Genomic DNA, 24009 nt, shown 5'->3' with positions numbered 1-24009 from the left:
TTAACAAGACAGTTTTAATGCCCCTTGAAAGAATGGTGGAGGTCGCAGTGGAATAAAAAGACAATATCAATGCCCCTTGGAAAAGTGGTGGAGGTCGCAGTAGTTTAACAAGACGGTTTTAATGCCCCTTGGAAGAGTGGTGGAGGTCGCAGTGGAATAAAAAAACAATATCAATGCCCCTTAGAAGAGTAATGGAGGACGCAGTAGCTTAACAAGACAGTTTTAATGCCCCTTGGAAGAGACGTGGAGGTCACAGTAGCTTAACAAGATGGTTTTAATGCCCCTTGGAAGAGTGGTGGAGGTCGCAGTAGCTGAACAAGACGGTTTTAATGCCCCTTAGAAAAGTGATGGAGGTCGCAGTAGCTTAACAAGTTGGTTTTAATTCCCCTTGGAAGAGACGTGGAGGTCGCAGTAGCTTAACAAGATGGTTTTAATGCCCCTTGGAAGAGTGGTGGAGGTCGCAGTGGAATAAAAAGACAATATCAATGCCCCTTGGAAGAGTGTTGGAGGTTGCAGTAGCTTAACAAGACCATTTTAATGCCCCTTGGAAGAGTGGTGGAGGTCGCAGTGGAATAAAAAACCAATATAAATGCCCCTTAGAAGAGTAATGGAGGACGCAGTAGCTTAACAAGACAGTTTTAATGCCCCTTGGAAGAGACGTGGAGGTCACAGTAGCTTAACAAGATGGTTTTAATGCCCCTTGGAAGAGTGGTGGAGGTCGTAGTGGAATAAAAAGACAATAACAATGCCCGGTGGAGGAGACATGGTGATCACAGTAGCTTAACAAGATGATTTTGATGCCCCTTACAAGAGCCATGCAGTACAGCATATTAAAAACATTATTTCCATTATTGGGGAGTAGGTCTCCCATAGTCTTTGCCTATGCCTTCCAAGCAAAAGCTGCCAAAAATTAGGATGGAGGAACTTGCAATGCTGGCAACACGAACCACGGTCACCCTGGTGTTATAGTGATGGTGGAGGCTGAGGATAAGGAGAAGAGCAAAAGACAGCCAAAATGAGGAAGCGTACACCCATGTGTTGGTGTGAAGTGGTGCATGGGAATACACCTCCCGAAACAACACAGTGGATTTGACTTTATGTTACTCTGCTGTCATTTGGTGGTGATGAGAAGTCTGGCCTAATCCAGTCCTTGTTCATTTTGATTGGAGTCAGCTTGTCAGCATTGTCAGTTGACAGGCGATTGCGCTTATCAGTTATAATTCCCCCAGCAGCACTAAAAACATGCTCCGAAAACACGCTAGCAGCAAGACAGGCCAGGACCCCCAAGGCGTACAGAGCGAGTTCATTCCAAGTGTCCAGCTTGGATACCCAATAATTAAAAGGCACAGAGGAATCACGGAGGACGCTGGTACGGTCGGCAAGGTACTCCCTCACCATCTTTTGAAACTTTCCACTCCTTGTGAGAGTACCCAGCGCCTCAGGGCCTGTAAGCTGGGCGGGTCTCAGAAAACTGTCGCAGAACGTTGACAGTGTTCCCCTGACTCTGCTGGATTGGAGTTGCGTCTCTCTCGCCTGTACGCCTTGGTTGGTCAATGAACTGTGACCTCTGCCGCTAGCGTGTTAACATGGGAATTTTTTTAACAGTTCTGCAGCAAGGGCCTTCTGGTACTGCCACATTTTTGTAGACCTGTCCACCTCAGGAATAAGAGAGTGAAAGTTCTCCTTGTAGCAGGGGTCTAAAATAGTCACCAACCAGTAATGACTGTCACCCAACATTTTGACAACGCGAGGGTCACGGTTAAGGCAGTGTAACATAAAGTCAGCCATGCGTGCCAAACTGGTAATGGACAAGATGACGACTGACCAAGCTTTCCTCCTCCTCCTCCCCCCTGTCATCAGGCCACCCACGCTGAACCGACAGTTGCACAGGTACTACCGTCTACAGCGCATGATACCAGCTCCTGTTCTTCCTCCTCCTCCTTTCCCTCATTGTCCCCCAATGCACGTTGGGATGAGATGAGGCTGGGCTCTGTGTAATCGCTCGCTACGGCTTCTTGATCCATCTCATCATACTCTGGCTGCAATGCCTACTCTTTAATTCTCTGCAGAGAGCGTTGCAAAAGACAGACAAGTGGAATGCTGACGCTAATGATGGCGTCATCACCACTCACCATCTTGGTGGACTCCTTAAAGTTTGTCAGGATGGTACATATGTCAGACATCCAGGTCCACTCCTGAGGTCTTATGTGTAGAGTCTGACCTGAATATCGACGGCCTTGTTGCAGCTGGTACTCCACAACTGCTCTCTTCTGCTCACAAATCCTTTGCAACATGTGGAGGGTAGAGTTCCAAAGTGTGGGGACATCACACACCAGTCGGTGCCGGAAACTGCAAACGCTGCTGCAACACAGCAAGGGCGGCGGAAGCTGTAGCCGACTTCCGAAAATGAGCTGACAGGCGGCGTACTTTGACGAGCAGATCTGGCAACTCGGGGTACGATTTAAGAAACTGCTGAACCACGAGGTTAAGCACATGAGCCAGGCATGGTACGTGTGATCTCGCCTCGCCTCATTGCCGCCACCAGGTTATGGCCATTGTCACACACGACCATGCCTGGATATAGGTTCAGCGGTCTCAGCCACAGATCTGCCTGCTCTTTCACAGCTGTCCACAACTCACAAGCAGTGTGAGGTTTATCACCTAAGCTCATGAGTTTCAGCACAGCCTGTTGCCGCTTGGCTGAGGCAGTACTGCAGTGCTTCCAGCTTGTAACTGATGTTGTGATATCGGAGATGGAGGCTGAACATGAGGAGGAGGAGGATGATGCGCAGGAGCTGTACACTGTGGGGGCAACTCTGACTGACATAGGGCCCGCAATCCTCAGTGTCGGGAGGATGTGTTCCGTCCCAAGGTCCGACTGGGTCCTGGCTTCCACTATGTTTACCCAGTGTGCCGTCAGGGAGATGTACCGTCCCTGGCCACAAGCACTTGTCCACATGTCCGTTGTCAGGTGGATTCTCCCAGTAACTGCATTGTTGAGGGCAAGGCAGATGTTTTGAGACACGTGCTTGTGTAGTGCGAGGATGGCACACCGGGCAAAATAGTGTCGGCTGGGGACCAAGTACTGAGGGACAGCCACCGCCATAAGGTTGCGGAAGGATTCCATCTCCACCAGCCTAAAAGGCAGCATTCTCAACGCAAGCAGTCGTGAAATGTGCGAATTTAGGACTGTGGCCTGTGGGGCGTTGGCTGCGAATTAGCGCTTTCGTTCAAAGCTCTGGGATATGGACAATTGAACGCTGCGGTGGGACGTGGATGTGGACGTTGATGCTGTTTCTTGAGAAACTGCCATAACAAGTGAAGACTGAGAGGAGGGGGCATCTTTGCATGCAGTATGGACAGGGGATTGCCTTTCACGCACAACAGGGGGTTCTATTACACGCACAACAGCGGAAGAAGCAGTAGTGACACCCGCTGACACTGGTCGTGGACCCTGGGGTTCACCACACAAAGTCGGGTGCTTTGCTGCCATGTGCCTGATCCTGCTGGTGGTGGTCAGGCTGGTAGTTTTGTCACCCCTGCTGATGCTGGCCTGGCAGGTGGTACAAATGGCCTTTTTGGGGTTATCAGCAGAGTCTTTAAAAAAATTCCATGGAAGACCTACCGGTTGTACTGGCAACATCCCTCGTGTTGGTGTTACGGGGAACTGTTGCCTGCCTTCTGTGTGTGGCCACCACACTGCTTCTTCCTGCCTGTTGGGGTACTCTGCCTCCTTCCCCCTGTGTGTTGCTGGCCTCGCTCTGCGTGTCCTCCTGCCACGTTGGGTCAGTTACTAGATCATCCACCACCTCCTCCTCTTCCACTTGCGCACCACGATCCTCCTCCTCACTTTGTGGCAATTGTGTCTCGTCATTGTCCACCTCTTGTGACAAATTGCCAGCGTCGACTTCCTGTGGCCGTGGCTGTTCAAATATTTGGGCATCGCTACATGGGATCTCCTCTTCCAGCACTTCAAGCGGAGCAGGCGAGGGGCACAAATATGGAAATGGACCAGTGAACAGTTCTTCAGAGTGTCCAAGTGTGGGATCAGTTGCTGTCTGACGACACTTGGCATGGAGGTAGGAAGGAGCATCAGGGTGAGGAGGAGTATGTGGTCGAGACTCACGGCTACTAAAGCTTGACCATGTGGAAGACAGACCAGAGGTGGTGATGCCCAGGTAACTGGAAGTATTATCTGCTATCCAATTAATAACCTGTTCACCCTGATCAGTTCATAATACTGGCGTTGTAGTGTGCTTCCCTAGTAATTCGGTCAAGAAGTGGGAGTGAGAAGATGTGGCAGTTGGTTGTGGCATATTTTCACCTTGGCCACAGCCCCGTCCTCTACACGCACCATCACCAGAACGTCCAGTTCCATGTCCCTTGCCATTGCGCCTTGCCCATTGTAAATTAAGTAAAATAGCTTACACTCGCACTATCAATGGTAAAAGGGTAATAAAAAGGAGATTAGAACCATGGAAGAGGAAAACCACAGTTCTATTTCTCTGGCCTACACCAGACTCTTTTAAACAGATATATTGGTTTCTGAACAGTCACAGACACACTCAATTTTGTTTGGGGGGGGGGGTTAGAGACCCTACACTACCAATTTTGTTTGGGGGGGGTTTAGAGACCCTACACTACCTATTTCGCACTATATATCTCTCCCTAACTCAGCAGCACTGACCCTACACTGGCTGATCCGGAGCGACTGTGTCCCAGATGGCGGCGCCCGGTTTTAAATACTCGAGGTGACGCTGTGCGGCCAGCCAATCACTGTAATGCCCACAAACAACATGGCTGAGGCATTCCAGTGACTGGCTGGCAATCCCTGCATGTTTATTGGCTCTGTAAAGAGCGCCAAACGTTTTGGGTGGAGACCCGAGCTCCCGCCCGAGTAACCCGGAAATGCTCGGTGCTTGCCGAACATCCCAAGTAGTGAGATGCTCGGGCGAGTACCGAGCAGTGTCGAGCATGCTCGCTCAACACTAATTATTACCCAAATTGTCTCTTCAGAGAGGAAGATGACTAGAACTCTGGTGCCACCTACAGGACGTAGCAATCCTAGAAGTCAATATCGATCCTTTAACGAGCCTTACTACATGACTTAAGATAAAACTAAATACCAGAAACTCAATTTGCAGACACTGTGTTTTGGGGTACTGCCCCTCGTCCGTGCAAAGTGTGAGTTCTGTCTCTTGTGTGTTTTTCTCCGATGTCAGCTAAGAGTGAAGCGGTTATTAAAGCATTTACAACAACATAGAAAAATAAGTATTCAAGTGCATAGGGATCACGAAATAAAAGCCTTTATTATGAATGACATTGGAATACAAAAAAGACACAAAAATGTAAAAACTTTTAAAAAAGCCAATAGGCCATTTATACGCAGATTAGGTGTGTCTATAGTTAGATCACCACCTATCCTCATATGACCAATACATTATAGTACACAGGATATCCAGCAAAGAAAATCTTATATGCAAAACAGAATGACAAGCAAAGAAATATGAACAATTTGTAATGTCAAGATACCAAAAAATAAAAATAAACAAATATTCCTTAACTATAATTAATAAACACTAAAGTGATATGCATGTCAGCAAACTAAGCGCATAACTATGAGAATAATAAATCTAATAGGGCAAAATAGGTATAACAAGAACAATGAGGCAAAAGTAGAATGAGGATAGAAAATCCCACATGTTTCGCCACACAAGCTGAAGCTTCCTCAGGGGTAAGTAGGAGTAATCATGTCAGCCAATGTCCCTTCTATAAAAATAAAGGTAATAGAACAATGAAGTAAATCATTTAATTACCAGGTGTAGGAGGCAGAGGGAGTAAATCAGTGGGTTATATCAGCGTCCGGATATGTGTAATGCGCATGCGTGAACATAAAATATAAAGTATATTTAAGGTTGACTATGTTCAGGCGCAAACACACTATATTGATAAAGCTCGCTGCTTGAAGAATTCATTTTGCATGAGCAAACAAGAAGTGGCAAAGCTTCTAGAATTATGAAAGCGCATGCGCGAGCGAATCATTTATTGAAAAGAGACTGGTATATGCAAAAAATATGTGGACCGTTCGTGATTTGTAGACAAGTGGAGCATGTGTGCAATTATAATCATACTTAATATAGGAATGTTCAGTTAATCTATAGCACAAGCGCGCAAAGTACAATTCGAGATTGACAAAGTTATTAGTAAGAGAATGCCGGGCATACGCAGAAGAGCTCGGCACCACTAATGACTTGTAAGTAGACCGCGCATGTGTGAAGAGATAAACCCTGACATAATATATAGAACGTGCAACTAATCCATAGCGCATGCGCACAGATTACAAATCAAACATTGATGGGAAGAAAGATATATGTTTAAAGAGGAACACATCAGAGGACAATAAAAAACAGAATACAGTATTGTCCATACAAAATATATATATGGAGCATTCAGTAGATCTAGAGCGCATGATACAACATGGGTGCCTGGGCAGAAGTAGCAGATAAGTGAGAGATAATAATAGATCAGGAAATAAAAGGTAAGAAACACATATATTATTAATGGCAAAGAGCTAGAGCGAAGGGATCATGACATATCTGAATAATATACTCCAATATAATTCAACATGTAATAAATATATAAGGGACATTATAATGGCAAATAAAAATAAGAAATATTATATATGCAAAATACTATCTTTATCGAAGAAGACCGAAATACAGAAAATAAAGGAGGATATAAAAGGTGTGAAAATTGGATTTCATCCCTTTTCGATAACAGGTGTTTTTTGGTATTTGCATACATTTCTCGATTATCACTGGGTGCTCTAAATTACTTTTCCTTTCTTATGTAATGTATGACTTTACTTTGACAAACAGTTTTTTGATGAATTTGTCAATAAATAGAAAACCGCTGCTTCCATGTGTGATTTATCTGATGTTAATGAAAATGTGATTTGTAAGTAAAATGTTCTGGACATGAAAATGGCTTCTTCCCTATATCAGTATCAGTTCTCTGATGGGCTACAACACTTGCTTTATTAGTAGAACGTTTACTACATTCTGAACGTGAAAAATGTTCTTTTTACTTTGTATGAGTTCTCTTATGTGAGCTAAGAATGGAGCTATGATTGAAACATTTCCCACATTCTGAACATGAAAATGGTTTCTCCCCTGTGTGAATTCTCTGATGTCTAATCAGGTGCGATTTGACTGTAAAACATTTCCCACATTCTGAACATGAAAATGGTTTCTCCCCTGTGTGACTTCTCTGATGTGCAACCAGGTTTGATTTGATTGTAAAACATTTCCCACATTCTAAACACAAATATGGTTTCTCCCCTGTGTGAATTCTCGTGTGTATAACAAGATCACCTTTGTGAGTAAAACATTTCCCACATTCTAGACATGAAAATGGTTTCTCCTTTGTGTGAATTTTCTGATGTTCAAACAGATGTGATTTGCGTATAAAACATTTCCCACATTCTGAACACAAATATGGTTTCTCCCTTGTGTGAATTCTCGTGTGTATAACAAGATCTCCTTTCTGAGTAAAACATTTCCCACATTTTGAACATGAAAACGGTTTCTCTCCTGTGTAAGTCCTTTGCTGTTGCATATCCGATCTGTTATTTTTTCTACTCTCAATAGTCTGTGATGAACCAGAAGACAGAACGTGCTGAAAAGAATCAGTTGAAAGATTTTTGATGTGAAGACTTGGAGGTGGATCCGGGATAATGATCTGCTCTTCATATGAATCTGGTGTGACACCACGATCATCTGCTTTACAATGGGAAAATATCAGATCTTCCTCTGAGCTTCTGTTACAGCCATCTGCCAAGAATAAAATGGATTTTAATTAATTTTCTACAATAACAGGGAATAACATTATTTCTTACAATATTAGATATTTTAAAGCAATTCTATAAAAGCATTTCTATACATATTGGGGCAAAATTCAATTGAGTAGGAGAAAGATGACATTAGTAGATATCATCTAGTAGGGACTAGTGGATTATTAGGTTTGGTCACCAGGTTGTGTGCTTTCAAGTAATCACTTCTCTGTAGCTTTGTCATAGATTCAGGTTTCTTTATGCTAGTCAGTGATCTTTCCTAGTAAAATGTTTAGTAAAGACTGATAAAGGGGGCCTGTAAGTCAGGTATATTAGGTGTCCATCACATACACTACATATCAGCTACATGCGCTCTGAGGGCACATGAGCCAGGGCTTTGGAGTAAGTGCAGTGCTCTAGTTACCAGGTACATTTTTGTATTTTTCTTTGTTTTTGCAGAGTAAAAATGGAAGATAAGTGTTTGTAGTTTGGTTTTTACTAGTGAAGAGCGAGCATGTTCGCTACTGCTCGGTGCTCGCCCAAGCATCTTACTGCTCGAGATGCTCGGCGCTCGCCGAGTATTTCTAGGTTGCTTGGGCGGGAAATCGGGTCCCCTCCCTGCATGTTTGGCACTCTTTACACTATGTTCCAAATTATTATGCAAATAATATTTTCTCAGATTTTCCCAAATTACCTATATGAATTGCAGTCATTGTAATTTTCCAGTCAAATAACTATTAGAGTACAATTGAAAGGTTTTTGTACAAACGGCCTATGATAACAGTATATTTTTTAAAAAATAAAAAACTCAAACTGCACTCAAAATGCATGTTCCAAATTATTATGCACAGCAGAGTTTTCAACCTTTTCATTTTAATAAAGAACAAAAAAATGGTCATTTTTTGAAATTATAAGCATTAGCAGGTTATTACAAACTGAAATCAAACAGTTTTCAACTCAAAACTTTATTCTAGGTGATGTTACATTTGCACTTAGGACCGCTTGTTTGAAAGGAGCTTCTGAACTCCATTGAATTTGTCAGGTTTTGGATGGTTTCTGCTTTAATTGTTTTGCATGAGGACAGAATACCCTCCCAGAGCTGTTGCTTAGATGTGAACTGCCTCCCGCCATCATAGACACTCCTTTTGATGATGCTCCAGAGGTTCTCAATGGGGTTGAGGTCAGGGGAGCATGGGTGCCACACCATAAGTTTGTCCCCTTTTATGTCCACAGCAGCCAGAGATGCAGATGTGTGATGTGCAGCATGAGACGGGGCACTATTTCTCCCGGTGTGCCATCCCCGCATTACACAAGCACGTGTCACAAAACATTAGCCGTGCTCTCAACAACGCAGTTATCGGTAAAGTCCACCTAACCACAGACATGTGGACAAGTGCTTGTGGGCAGGGATGGTACATCTCGCTGACAGCACACTGGGATAACATAGTGGAAACCGGGACCCAATCGGACCTCCCGATGCCAAGGATTGCGGGCCCTAGGTCAATCAGGGTTGCCCCCATGGTCTACAGCTCCTGCACCTCATCCTCCTCCTCCTCTTTAGACTCCATCTCTGAAATGACCACATCAGTTACAAGCTGGAAGCACTGCAGCACTGCCTCGGCCAAGCGGCAACAGGCTGTGCTGAAGCTAATATGCTTAGATGAAAAACCGCACAATGCTGAAGAGTTGTGGACAGCTCTGAAAGAGCAGGCAGATCTGTGTCTCACACCGCTGAACCAACAGCCAGGCATGGTCATGTGTGACAATGGCTGGAACCTGGTGGTGGCTCTGAGGCGAGGCGAGCTCACACACGTACCATGCCTGGCCCATGTGCTTAACCTCGTGGTTCAGCGGTTTCTCAAATCCTACCCGGAGCTGCGGGATCTGCTTGTTAAAGTACGCTGCCTGTGTGCCCATTTTAGGAAGTCAGCTACAGCTTCCGCCGCCCTTGAAGTGTTTCAGCAGCATTTGCAGCTTCTGGCTCACAGACTGGCGTGTGATGTCCCCACGCATTGGAACTCTACACTGCAGATGTTGGGAAGGATTTGTGAGCTGAAGAGGGCAGTTGTTGAGTACCAGCATCAACAAGGTCTTCAGTATTCAGTTCAGACTCCACACATAAGACCTCAGGAGTGGACATGGATGTCAGACATATGTACCATCCTCCAAAACTTTGAGGACTCCACCAACATGGTGAGCAGCGATGACGCCATAATTAGTGTCACCATCCCGCTTCTCTGTCTTCTGAAATGCGCTCTGCTCACAATCAAAGAGGATGCATTGCGGGCGGAGCACAATGAGATGGAGCAAGGAACCATACAGGATGATTACACACAGCCAAGCCTCATCTCATCCCAACGTGGATTGGGTGACAATGAGGAACAGGAGGAGGAGGAGGAAGGACAGGAGCTAGTTTCATGCACTATAGATGGTGCTACCTGCACAGCTGTCATACCGTCTGTTCAGCATGGATGGCCAGAGGACAGAGAGGAGGAGGAGGAGAGCATGGTCAGTCCCATGACTTTCCCATGACCCTCGCGTTCTCAAAATTTTGGGTGACAGTCATTACTGGTTGGTGACACTTCTAGACCCACACTACAAGGAGAACTTTATATCTCTTAATCCTGAGGCGGACAGGTCTACAAATATGGGGCTGTACTAGAAGGCCCTTGTTGCGGAACTATTAAAAAAATTCCCATCTGAAAACGTTGGCGGCAGAGGGCACACTTCGTTGGACAACCAAGGAGTACAGGTGAGAGAGACACAACTTCAATCCAGCAGAGGCAGGGGAACACTGTCACAGTTCTGGAAGAGTTTTCTCACTCCCTCCTATCGCACAGGTCCTGAGGCATGGAGTACTCTCACAAGGAGTGCAAAGTTTGGGAAGATGCTGAGGGAGTACCTTGCCGACCGTACTAACGTCCTTCGTGATTCCTCTGTGCCTTATAATTATTGGCTATCCAAGCTGGATATGTGGAATGAACTGGCTCTCTATGCCTTGGAGGTCCTGGCCTGCCCTGCCGCCAGCATTTTATCAGAGCCTGGTTTTTAGTGCCGCTGGTGGAATTATAACTGATAAGCGCATCTGCCTCTCAATTGAAATGCTGACAGGCTGATTCTTATAAAAATGAACAAGGGCTGGATTGGGCCAGACTTCTCAACACCACCGAATGATAGCAGCGTAACATAAACTCAAATCCAGTGTCTTTTCTTGGGAAGTGTATTCTCATGCACCTTTTCACACCCACATATGGGTATACGCTTCCTGATTTTGGCTATTTGCTCTTGTCCTCCTCCTTCTCCTCATCCTCCACCACCTTATCACCAGGGTGACCGTGGTCCGTGATGCAACACCCACATAATTTTTTTAAAGGGTGTTTATGATGCCCGTAAAAAATTTTTTGTCAGCCGTTGGACTCACTGCATACCCTATACCTATATAGCAGACTCTCTCCTTTCTAAATGGAATTTGTCATAATTGTGACCCTCCTCTATGTGTCTTTAAATTCTTAGTGGGGTTTTCCCCAAATTTTGCAGCCCTCACAGTCACAGCATGGGCATTACCACTATAGGAGACCCGCTCCTTTATAATGGGAACATTTTTTTACTGAGACCCTCCTCTGTCTCTTCAAAGGGGTATTGGGTTGCGTCCAAATTTTTTGGCAGCCCTTGCTGGATATGCAATAACAGTATAGGAGACCCATTTGTTAATAATAAGAACAACAAAGCATAGCCGGCTGATGGCTCTCTAATAATAGCGAGGGCCTACTGCTGGCTTTTTAAGAATAGTAAGAGCCGTCTGATGGCCCTATAAAAATAGGCTTTATGAATTTCAGAGTCTTCCATCATAAATAAAACAGGATATGTCTGATGATGTGTCACACACCACATTGCCAGATAAGGTTGTAAAATGTTAAAATGACATTTACCGGTGAATGCATTTGTCTTAACATATAACGTAAAAAACCCCAAAACAATAGAATCTTTCTTTAGTATAAAAAACAGCATTACCAATTTAACCTCAATGTAATCACATTGTTCAGCTCATGCACCTCCTCTTCCATCTCTGAAATGACTACATTACTCACAAGCTGACAGCACTGCCTCGGCCAAGCGGCAACAGGCTGTGCTGAAGATAACATGTTTAATGCTTAATTGACAAACCGCCCAGCACTGCAGAGTTGTTGAAAGCTGTAACACAGCAGCCTGATCTGTGGCTCTCACCCCTGAACATATAGCCAGGCATGGTCGTGTGTGATAATGGGCGGAACCTTATGATTGAGAAATGACAGCCGGGGCAGATACGGTTTCCCTCTATGCCAGTCCTTTCACCGAGCTTAAGAATATGACTGTGGTGAAATACAACTCCCACTGAGAAGCTGTTTCAGATTGAAAAACATTGTGCCCACCAGAGGATTTGATTCTGAGGGATAACCTTTCTCACCCGCTCAAGAGCCGCATAGCAGCTGCAAAGTTAGCGCTATCATGAAATCTCCTGAGGTAGAAGCCAAGGAACACCAGAGGATTCTCTGGTAGGACCGTTCAACCCTGCCGAGAAGCAGTCCTTGCTAAGAAAAGTGTGTTGGAAGGTTCCCGGACACTATTTTTACAGACGAGGAAACACACGCAAACATGGGGAGAACATACAAAGTCCTTGCAGATATTGTCCTTGCTGGGATTTGAACCCAGGATCCCAGCGCTGCAAGGCTTCAAGTGCTAACCACTGATCCAATGTGCTGCTGTTCACCCTCTAATGTCTAACAGGCTGGAGAAACTTGCACCTACTAGAGATGAGCGTTGTTCGACTCGAACTGTTCGCCAATCTCAAATTCGAGCTGTTTTGGGCGGTGTTCGAGCCGTTCGGCGAACACGAACGATTTGAGAAAAATTCGGCTGTTCGAGGTTATGTTCGATAACTGTTCGTGCACCAAAATCATAACTGGATTTTTTCTCAGTAATGATGAAAATTAATGTTAATACGCAGTTTGAGTGTACAGCGGGGTGGGGGGAGGGGCAGGGGATGGATCTCTGCAGGAATAATGAAGATCTCCATTTTTTTTTCTCTTTCCCGCATTTACAGTGGGGAGGTGCAATCTGTCAGCCTATCAGCAGCGCACATGACGCGCCCCCTGGGCCAGTGTTGTTTGGGGAATACCCGGATCCGGATCAGATGGGGGTTGTAGTCTCCGAGTGGCGGTGACCCGGTCCGTGCCCAGGGTGTCAAGCTCAGTGTGTGGCAGTCCTACAGATGTTGCTGGATGTTCTTTAGGGTCGACTACGCCACCCGTTGATTTGCGGTCAATACGGCCGCCGCTGCAGCAGGGTCCGCTGAGGCTGGTGGTGTGTGTGCAGCTTCTGGTAGTATAACCCCCAACGGGAGGGGTATAGCCTCAGGGGGTCAGTTGTAGAGGGTGGTGGTTGTGGTGGTGCAGTGAGGGTGGTAATAAGACTCAGAGTCGGGCTGTGCAGTTCAGGGTTTTTACTTACTGCTGTTGTGCTGGTCACTCCGGCCTTGAGTGACCGCCCGAGCCGTGCTGCGTCCACCAGGTCCTGGACTCGGCCAACCCCCAGGTAATTCTGGAGCGTGATCCTGAGCTCCCTCTCTGACGTTCCTTTTCTCTGGCCTTCCCCACCAGGGATCCACTTATGTCCGGCTCCCTCGGGCCTCTTGTTGGTAAAACCCTTGTCTCTGGGTTCCCTGACCCTATACTTGGTGTGCCTTCGCAGTGGATTTAGTGGGGGGTCGTGGCAGATCCTGCCCACAACCTCCGGTCTCTGGCTGAGGATTAGTGCCCTCCACCAGCTTGGGATCCAGTACCCTTGTGCCAACCCTTCACCCTTCTGGTTGTATTTGGGCTCTTGGGGTTCCCTCTTCTTCCCCTCTGGGTCCTTTTCTTCTCCTCTCTCTCTTCTTTCAGGACTGCTTGACCCTCTACAACAGACTGACTGGTAACTGTCTGCCTGTCTGACCCTGATCTAAGATGGTTCCCACCTTATATACTCCCTCTATGTGTGAGCTCAGGTGACCAGCACCCAATGAGCTCCTAGCATTACCCAGACTGCTCCCCCTATCTGCCCCTACACTACTGGGATGTTCCAACCCCCTCCCACTCCAGCCAGGGACAGACACTATCGTACCTGCACATATTTTGGTGGGAGTACCGTCGATCTGTCCCCCGGAAATGGGATGTATGTAGTGCATGCAGCCTACTGAGCTCAGTTCCACACTCCATCCTTACCCGGGAGTGGAATACCACACCTCTGGCTTGAGGTGCAATACCCCTGAGCAGCCGAATCCTCAGGGTGCTACACACACACGGAGCGAAGTGCTTTTTTTCACACAAGCAAGAGCATGTGTCATTGGCAGTGTATGTCACATGTCCTTGCCCTATAAGACCAAGCCATTTTCCCCGTCGCCACCATTTTCTCACTGCTGCAGCTGCGTGTTAGACGGCACCGCTGTTGCTGTGTGCGCTATACCTTGTTAATTTCAAGCCAATTTTCGCACAAATCTACAGATAGCTTGGGAGTAGGGAATAGTTGTGATTGCAGTCCTTTTAAGGACTAGGTTACAGCATTTCCTACGACTTTTATCAGGCAGGTCTGTGCTCTTAAATAGAGCGATTGTGGGAGTAAAGACTAATTGTAATTGCAGTCCTTTTCAGGACTAGGTTACATCAGTTCCTATCAGTTTTTGCCAGGCAGGTCTGTGCCAGTGCTGTGCAAGTTTTTTTCACAGCATTTGGCTGAATATAGCAAAGCTAATCCTTTTTGGCCTATTGCAGTGTGTGTTAGTCAGTGGAGTAGCCTATCTGTGTTGCAAGATATACCACCTGTGTATAGAATACCAATTTTTTTACTGCACCTAGTGAAGTAAAATCTTTTGGGCATAGCATCATTCTATTAGTCCATCTATACTGACCTCCATCAGGTTGCAAATTGAATATAATTTTTTTCTGCATCTAGCTCTGAAAAAATATTTGGGCTTCTAGCAGTGTGTGGGACTTGTTCTATTAGTCCATCTATACTGACCTCCATCAGGCTGCAAATTAAAAATAATTTTTATCTGCATCTACCTCTGAAAAAATATTTGGCCTTCTAGCTGTGTGTGGGACTTGTTCTATTAGTCCATCTATACTGACCTCCATCAGGTTGCAAACTGAATATAATTTTTTTCTGCATCTAGCTGTGAAAAAATATTTGGCCTTCTAGCAGTGTGTGGGACTTTCTCTATTAGTCCATCTATACTGACCTCCATCAGGTTGCAAATTAAAAATAATTTATATCTGCATCTAGCTCTGAAAAAATATTTGGCCTTCTAGCAGTGTGTGGGACTTTCTCTATTAGTCCATCTATACTGACCTCCATCAGGTTGCAAATTAAAAATAATTTTTTGTCTGCATCTAGCTCTGAAAAAATATTTGGCCTTCTAGCAGTGTGTGGGACTTTCTCTATTAGTCCATCTATACTGACCTCCATCAGGTTGCAAACTGAATATATTTTTTTTCTGCATCTACCTCTGAAAAAATATTTGGCCTTCTAGCAGTGTGTGGGACTTGTTCTATTAGTCCATCTATACTGACCTCCATCAGGTTGCAAATTGAATATAATTTTTTTCTGCATCTAACCCAGCCAATAGTTTTGGCCTAATACCACAGTTTGGCCACTCAGCTCTGCTCGGTTCCCATCCATTGTTTTTTTGTGCAAACAACTCCAGAGTTGTGAATTAGTTAACCACCAAAATGAGTGGAAAAAGGCCTGCTGCTGGTGGAAAGGGGAATAGGCGTGTTGGGAAGGGGAAAAAAGGTTGTGTCCGTGGGGTAGGTGTTAAAGCAACAGTAACATCTGCAGAAGAAAGACCATCTTCCAGCCAAACTAAAATGTCTACTTCTTTTAGCGGATAATGTGATAAGATCCCTTTCTTACGGCCACGCCAATCGCTACAAATTCCAGATGAGGCACAAAAACAGCAGGTGCTTCAACGGATATCAAGTGCTCCTTTAAGTGGGCTCTACTCCACATCAACTTCAACATCACAAATACTCCAGTCCTCAAAGGTGTCACCCCAATCGCACTTGCTTCCTCACAGCTCCCAAATCTCCAGCTGCCCGTCTGAGTATGAGGTAGAACAGATGGTTGAGTCTGCAGAGCTGTTTACTCATACTATAGCCTGGGAATCAGAGGTCGACTCCAGCGCTTCTGTGAATCCAGACGAGGAAATGATCTGCACTGATGCCCAGAATCTTTATGAGTCGGATCCAGGACCAGACGCAGAAGGTTCTGACCATAATGTAGACCCTCGTTCCCAAACTGTAACTCCTGTTGGTGGAGACAATGAGGAAGACGATGATGAGACTCAAATACCTGATTGGAGCGACAACTTTAGTTTTTTGTCAGGGCAGGAACAGGTTGGCTCTGAGGACGACGGGTGTGATAACGCACAGGGTGATGATGATGAGGTTGGAGATCCCACTTACTGTCAACCCACAGTCAGCCAAGAGATGAGGTCAGCAGAGGAGGTGGAGGAAGATGCTAGTGACGACAAGGTCAGGTTGCGCCTTCCTGGACAGAGACGTAGTACTGGAAGCACGTCAACAACTGCATCCTCAAACACAACTCTGCCTCTCACCACAAGTCGTGGTGGCTCTTCAGGTCGCATGGGTGCTAAGCCTTGCATAGCCTGGGCATTTTTTCAGATCGATAAAGATGACCCAACTCGTGTTATCTGTAACATTTGTCAGCAAAAGCTAAGTAGAGGCCAAAAAATACATAGTTTGAGTACTTCATGCATGAAGCGGCACATGGACATGAAGCATAAGTTGCAGTGGTAAGCTCAGTGTGCTACAATGCGGCCTAGCCGGCTGGGCCAACCACCGTCTGCCATATCTTGTGCATCCGCGGCCTCTTCATCCTCTGTGACTGGGGGGACAGCAGTCACACCTGTTTTGGGGCGCAGACCTGCCACCTCTTTACCCGCAACAGCCAGCGTGATTGGCAGGTCATCATTTTCTTTGGAGGTGGTAACACCAGCTGGTGTTGAGCGCTGTCCGACATCGATAGCACCACCTTTGGATCAAGGCAACCTAACATGTCCGCCTGCATCTTCCTCACAGACCGGCAGTTTGCCGGTGACACCCTTATCAACCCCGTCTAAGCACAATAGCCAGCCCTCGGTCCCTCAGATGTGGACAAGTAAAAGACCATTTCCTCCTAGCCATGAGAAAGCTAAGAGGTTGAATTTCATCATCTGCAAGCTCTTGGCTACAGAAATGCTGCCTTTCCGCCTGGTGGACACAGAGGATTTTCGAGACCTTATGTCCGTCGCAGTGCCCCAGTACCAGATGCCTAGTCGGCACTACTTCTCAAAGAAAGGTGTGCCTGCGCTCCACCAGCATGTCGCACACAACATCACCGCTTCTTTGAGAAACTCTGTGTGTGACAGGGTGCATTTCACCACAGACACTTGGACGAGTAGGCATGGACAGGGGCGTTACATGTCGCTGACTGGGCACTGGGTAACTATGGTGACAGCAGGACAAGGGGCTGCTGTCCAAGTCTTGCCGTCCCCACGAGTTGTGCGTCAATCCTCTTTATGTCAAAGTTCCTCCACTGCTTCTGCCTCCTCAACCTCCTCTCGGTCTTCCACCTGCACCCAAAGCCTGTCTGGTCATGCCACAAGCTTTCTAACTGCGCAGAAGGGATCCTGCACACCTCCTTACTATGCTGGCAGTAGGGCTCAACATCATCAGGCGGTTTTTACTTTGAAATGTCTGGGAAATGTGAGTCACACAGCTGAGGAGTTGTGGTCAGCTCTGGAGAACCAATTTCATGAATGGTTGTCTCCACTGGACCTGAAACCAGGGAAGGCCGTGTGCGACAATGCTGCAAACCTGGGTGCGGCCCTTCGCCGGGGCAATGTCACTCACGTGCCTTGTATGGCTCACGTGTTGAACCTGGTTGTCCAGCAATTTTTAGCCCACTATCCCAGACTAGATGGCCTTCTGCAGAGGGCACGGTCGCTGTGTGCTCACTTCCGCCGTTCGCATCCCGCAGCTCAGCAACTTACATCTCTACAGAAGTCGTTGGGCCTGCCACTTCACCGGCTAAAATGCGATGTGCCTACCCGGTGGAATTCAACTCTGCACATGTTGCAGCGACTGTGGCAGCACCGACAAGCCCTGGTGCAATACGTTCTGACGTATAGCCTGGGCCAACGAGATCCAGAGGTGGGACAAATCACGCTGGAGGAGTGTTCTCAGATCAGGGACCTATGCACCCTTCTGCACAGTTTGAAATGGCGACGAAGATGTTTAGTGCTGACGATGCCATTATCAGCATGACTATTCCGGTGATTTACATGCTGGAGCACATGTTAAACAGAATTCGGAGTCAGGTGGTGGCACAAGAGGAGGTGGAGGAAGTAGAGGAGGAGGAGTTGTATGCGGAAGGGCTAACATCTGCAAGGTCCAGACGGTCGGCAGCACCAAGGCGGCAGGCATGTGAGGGTGGGGGAGATGGTTTTACCAGGGCGCATGGTAGCAGCCAAACTAGTGAGGAAGGTGCAGGAGCCCAGGAAGAAGTGGAGGACGAACTGATGGAAGACTCATCAGATGAGGGAGACCTTGATCACATTTCTGTTGTGCGAGGTTGGGGGGAGAGGACAGAGGAAGGAAGCATGATTGTTACCTCGCCACCAACACAATAGGGACTTGGTGCTCCTGGATGCGCAACACACATGAGTGCCTTCTTGCTGCACTACCTGCAACATGACCCTCGAATTGTGAGAATTAGAAATAATCCTGACTACTGGGTTGCCACACTGTTAGATCCCCGGTACAAAACTAAATTTGCAGAAATTATTCCTGCCATAGAAAGGGATGCACGCATGCAGGAGTATCAGCAGAGACTGTTGCAGAATCTTACATGTGATTTTCCACAAAACACCAGTGGTGCACGTAGTGAATCTCACAGTTCCAACTTGCCAACCGTGGGACCGTCAAGTGTTCAGCACTCAAACCGTAACAGAACCACAGTATCTGCTGGTAACATCAATTTTGCGGAATCATTTCACCACTTTTTTAGCCCATCCTTTGCAAGGCCACAGGAGACAAGAAGTCTGACACATAGTCAACGCCTAGAGACGATGGTACAGGAGTATCTCCAAGTAAACATTGAAGCCACGACTGTGTCACTGGACTCTTGCTCTTTTTGGGCTTCCAATGTGGATAAATGGCCGGAGCTAGCTACTTACGCCTTGGAGATCTTGTCATGCCCCACAGCCAGCGTTCTGTCTGAACGTGTGTTCAGCGCTGCTGGTGGTGTGCTGACAGATAAGCGCACGCGGCTCTCCACTGATAATGTAGACAGACTCGCGTTCATAAAGATGAACAAATCATGGATCCGAAACGACTTTTCTACCCCTGTGTCATCCTGGGGAGAGTAAAAGCTAGATGATTGGTTAAAATCACCCTACCAACCGTTTTAAGCTTTCAAATTACTAATCATGTTTATCTGTATCTTGGCTGGAAAATAATTTGGGCTTTGTAGCAGTGTGCAGCACTGATTCTATTAGGCCATCTATAATAAGCTCCACCAGATTTAAAATTACTAATCATGTTTATCTGTATCTTGACTGGAAAATAATTTGGGCTTTGTAGCAGTGTGCAGCACTGATCCTATTAGGCCATCTATACTAAGCTCCATCAGATTTAAAATTAATAATAATTTTTAGCTGCATCTAGCCCGGAAAATAATTTTGGGGCTCCGAGATGCGCAAGACACAAAAGTGCTTTCTTGCTGCACTACCTGCAACATGACCCTCATATTGTCAGAATTCGAAGTAATCATGACTACTGGGTTGCCACACTCTTAGATCCCCCAAACTTTTCGATCAACCTTTTCATTTTAATAAAGACCAAAAAAATGGTCATTTTTGAAATTATAAGCATTAGCAGGTTATTAGAAACTGAAATCAAACAGTTTTCAACTCAAAACTTTATTCTAGGTGATATTACATTTTCACATAAGACCCTTTGTTCGAAAGGAGCTTCTGAACTCTCTCGTCCATTGAATTTGTCAGGTTTTGGATGGTTTCTGCTTCAATTGTTTTGCATGAGGACAGAATACCCTCCCAGAGCTGTTGCTTAGATGTGAACTGCCTCCCGCCATCATAGACACTCCTTTTGATGATGCTCCAGAGGTTCTGAATGGGGTAGAGGTCAGGGGAGCATGGGGGGTCACACCATAAGTTTGTCCCCTTTTATGCCCATATCAGCCAGAGATGCAGATGTTTTATGTGCAGCATGAGATGGTGCATTATCATGCAAAAAAATGATCTTGCTGTGAAATACACGGTTCTTCTTCTTGAACCATGGCAGGAAGTGCTGTTTGAGAAAATCCACATACATTATGGAGTTCATCTTTAGCGCCTTCAGGGATCCTAAAGGGGCCGACAATCTCTCTCCCCATGATTCCAGCCCAAAACATTACTCCACCTCCTCCTTGTTGGCGCTGTAGCCGTGTTTGCGTGGGGTGTCCATCAACCAGCCATCCTCCACTCCATCCATCTGGACCATCGAGCGCTGCATGGCACTCATCCGTGAACAAAACAGTTTTGAAACCAGTCTTCATTTAATGTTTGGCCCACTGGAGCCGTTTCGGCTTGTGTGAAGTGGATAGAGGAGGTCGACAGGATGGCGTATGCACAGCTGCAAACCTCTGAAGGACCCTGCATCTTGTTGTTCGGGGGACGTTGGAGGCACCAGCAGCTTCAAAAACTTGTCTGCTGCTATGACAAGGCTTTTTTGCCGCTGCTCTTTTAACCTGACGTAATTGCCTGTAGGAAAGAGTCCTCAATTTGCCCTTATCAGCACGCACACGTGTGTACTGTGAATCAGCTACATACTTCTTGATTGCCAAGACACTTCATCCTGATCATCGCACAATGTTGATTGTAGTCATGCCTTGACCTAAACACTCCACAATTTGTTGCTTCTCAGCAGCCGACACATCCTTTTTCTTTCCCATTTTGGCAGAAAATGTAGGCTGCTTAATAATGTGAGACAGCCTTCTTAAGTAGTCTTGCCTTTCATTGGACACACCTGCCAAACTAATTAGCACAGGTGTCTGCAATTGCTTACAGTGATATAAAGAGCCCTGACACACATCACCATCAATGAGTTTAACTGACAAACAAGCAAATTCTTCCCTTATCACTCCTAAACACTTTTTGCATAATAATTTGGAACACAGTGTACATGTGCTTTTCCACAAAACACCAGTGGTTCACGTAGTGAATCTTACAGTTCTGGGCCTTGGGACACCCGGAGCCGGACCCTTTTTGGTTGATGCTGGTGGTTGTAGTCTTCGTGGCGGCAACCCGGTTCCGTGGCTCAGGGTGGTCAAACCAGTGGCGGAACTATTTATGTGGTTTTGATGTTTAAATGTCAGACTACGCCACCCGTGGATTGCGGTCAGAGTGAACCGCCGCTGCAGGGCAGACCGCTGAGGCTGGTGTTGTGGGTGCAGCAGAGCGTAGCATAACTCCCCACGGGAGGAGTATAGCCTCAGGGCAGTGTATGCGGAGGATGGGGGTGATGGTGCAGGGCAGCAGCAGTAACGACACGGAGTCAGTGATGCAGTCCAGGGCCTTTACTCACAGTTCTTATTATCCAGACCACGTCTGCAGGTAACGGCTGCCCACGTCGTACCGTGCTCACCAGGTGAGGGGCTCAGACAACTCCCAGATAACTTTGGAGCGCTTCACAGGACCCCCTTTGTGTGTCCTTTGTCTGGCCTTTCTTACCAACCCTTCTGTCCGGCTGCCTCGGGCCTCCTCTTGGTAAACTTGGCGCCAGTTTCCCTGACCCTATGTGGTGCCTTCCTAGCGGGTGTAGCGAGGGGCTGCGCCACATAAAATGTCACAGCCTCCGGTTTCTAGCTGAGGGTCGTTTCCTGCCTCCTCTAGTTTCGGGGACCGGTCTCCCCCTTTGGCCTGACCCCTCCACGCAGGTGGATTCGGGCGTGCGGTGGCGACTCGCCCGTCCGCACCCCTGGGATCCCTTCATTCCTCGTTCCTGGAGCCTTCTCCGCTCCTCTTCCTTCCTTCTCCCTCTTCCAGGCCTGGGCCTCTGTTACTAGGCCCGCCTCCGGAGCAGAGCTCATGCAGAGCCCCTGCTCCCTGCCACTTCTGCTCAGACTTCTCTGCACTGAACTAAGATGGTGCCCACCTTTTATACTCCCTTTTCAATGCACCCAGGAACTGCTTCCTCCCTGCTCCTGCACTACAGGGTTCCCCTTCCTCAGTGTTCCCTCCCCCCACTCCAGCCAGGGACAGGGACTGTCGTGCCCATCTCAGAGGCATATTGGTCGCCCTGCCCCACGGCAATGTGGTGTAATGCATGCAGGTGTCGGGTCCTGATCCAGACTCCATCCTTACCTGAGAATGAGATATCACACCTCTGGGTGAGGTGCAATACCTCTGTAGCAACCGAGCCCTCAGGGTGCTACAGTTCCATTTATCTTCAACCTAGGTGACGTATTGTGATACAGGGCCGTGATTTTGGCTATAAAAGGGTCCCCTAGACCCCTACCCCAAGCTTTTTAAGAGAATCATATATGGCGTGCCAGGAGACTCTATGGAATGCTTTCTCAGCATCCAACGAGAGTATCTAATTACAAATTTTTAACTGCATCTAGCCCAGGAAATACTTTGTGCCTAGTAGCAGTGTCTGCTAGTCAGCGGATTATCCCGGCTGTTAAGCAAGCTACACCACCTGTAGTTTGGACACTTAATTTTTTCAAAGGAAATGCTTCGGGACCACGGGATACTCAGTGAAGAGCATCAGGAGGCACCCCAAGGCATCGGGGCTGGAACTGGCAGTAGGATGCCTTGCGGTGGACAGCCGAGCTCGATCCTTATAAAAGCTTTTTAACTGCAGCAGCTTTAGTGGACGCTACTGGAGCTGGAATTACGCGGCTGCTGGCATGAGACTTGCCCTCCAATAGATCCTTGTAAATGGATTTAAAGTGTATTCATTCAAATTAGAGGGACAATTTAAATTAAAAAGCTTAGAGCTGCCTCCACCACAGGGGGGCTCTCTCGACCCACCAGCGGACAGGCACCAGTATTGGGAGAGGGGGGCTGGCCGTCAGGGTTCACCGCGGCTCTGGCACAAACCCGGCGACACGGAGGTGGCACGGGCAGGAGCGGACTGGCCGTCTCGGCTTCTCACTTTTTGGATTTTAGAAGGGCATGACATGCCTATATCTGTGTCTCCCCCTCCTTTTACTCCTCCACCTCTTTTCTTTTCGCATGACTATATGTACTTGTCACTTTTCCATGTGTTAGTTGTGTCTTCTGAGCAGTTTGTCAGCTTTTGGACACCTTTGAAGGTGTTTTCTATGTGTTTCTATGTGTTTTTGTTTGCCTGCCATTGGTTTTAACGGTGTTCGAAGGTGTTCGACGAACAGTTCGACGAACAGTTCGGCGAACACACGGGTGTTCGACGAACCGAACTCGAACACTACGGGGGTGGCTCAACACTAGCACCTACTGCCACTCTATCTTCAGCTCCTTTGTGAGAAAATGTATTTGGACAGCCACTCAGTCTACCAAATAAAATTCCTGAGGGAAATTGGGGATGGCTTCGCTACTGGTACTGGGGGCAGTGCTAATACCATGGCGTTGTACCATAGTTTGCTGGAAATATTCCAGGCTGGTAGGAGGCAAGCAAATTCCCACAGAAAAGTACCAGCAGTAATGTTCAGGCCACATTTCAAGTGCAAGCAGCTTTAGAGGACTTCCTGGGAGAAATGACACACAGGGTAGATATGGTTTCCCTCTATGCCAGTCCTTTCATCGAGCTAAATACAACTCTCAGCAAAAAAACTAGTGGTGGACTGGCTCGGTACCGTCCCTGGCCACATTCACCTGTCCATATGTTTGTGGTTAGGCGGTCCTTCCCAGTAAGTGCACTGGGGAGGGCACGGGTAATGTTGTGGGACCCGTGCTTGTGGAAGGCGGAGGTGACACCAGGAGAAATAGTGGCGGCGGGGGACAGAGTATGGACACCCAGCCGCCGCAGGCATGAGGTTGTGAAAAGCTTCCGCCTCCAAGAGCTTAAAAGGCCATTTTTCAAGTGCAAAGAGCTGCCCAGAAATATGGCAGTTTAGTGTTG

The 24009-nt window shown here is 47.0% G+C and overlaps 1 protein-coding gene across 1 annotated transcript in view; it reads right to left on the bottom strand.

Annotated features, from left to right (window-relative positions):
- Positions 1 to 7083: 7083 nt before the first annotated feature.
- Positions 7084 to 24009, bottom strand: part of LOC141271441 (uncharacterized) — a 233171-nt gene continuing 216245 nt past the window's right edge. Inside the window, exon 5 of the mRNA XM_073681516.1 lies at positions 7084 to 7507. Within this exon, the coding sequence (XP_073537617.1) occupies positions 7084 to 7507 (424 nt within the window). The remainder of the gene's footprint in view (positions 7508 to 24009) is intronic.

This window comes from Phyllobates terribilis, unplaced genomic scaffold (genome assembly GCF_046119375.1).
Source record: "Phyllobates terribilis strain yellow unplaced genomic scaffold, ASM4611937v1 Scaffold_5__5_contigs__length_657084704, whole genome shotgun sequence".
Lineage (NCBI taxonomy): Eukaryota > Metazoa > Chordata > Amphibia > Anura > Dendrobatidae > Phyllobates > Phyllobates terribilis.
The sequence above is the reverse complement of the archived record's forward strand: the minus strand, read 5'-3'. Positions and strand labels throughout refer to the sequence as shown.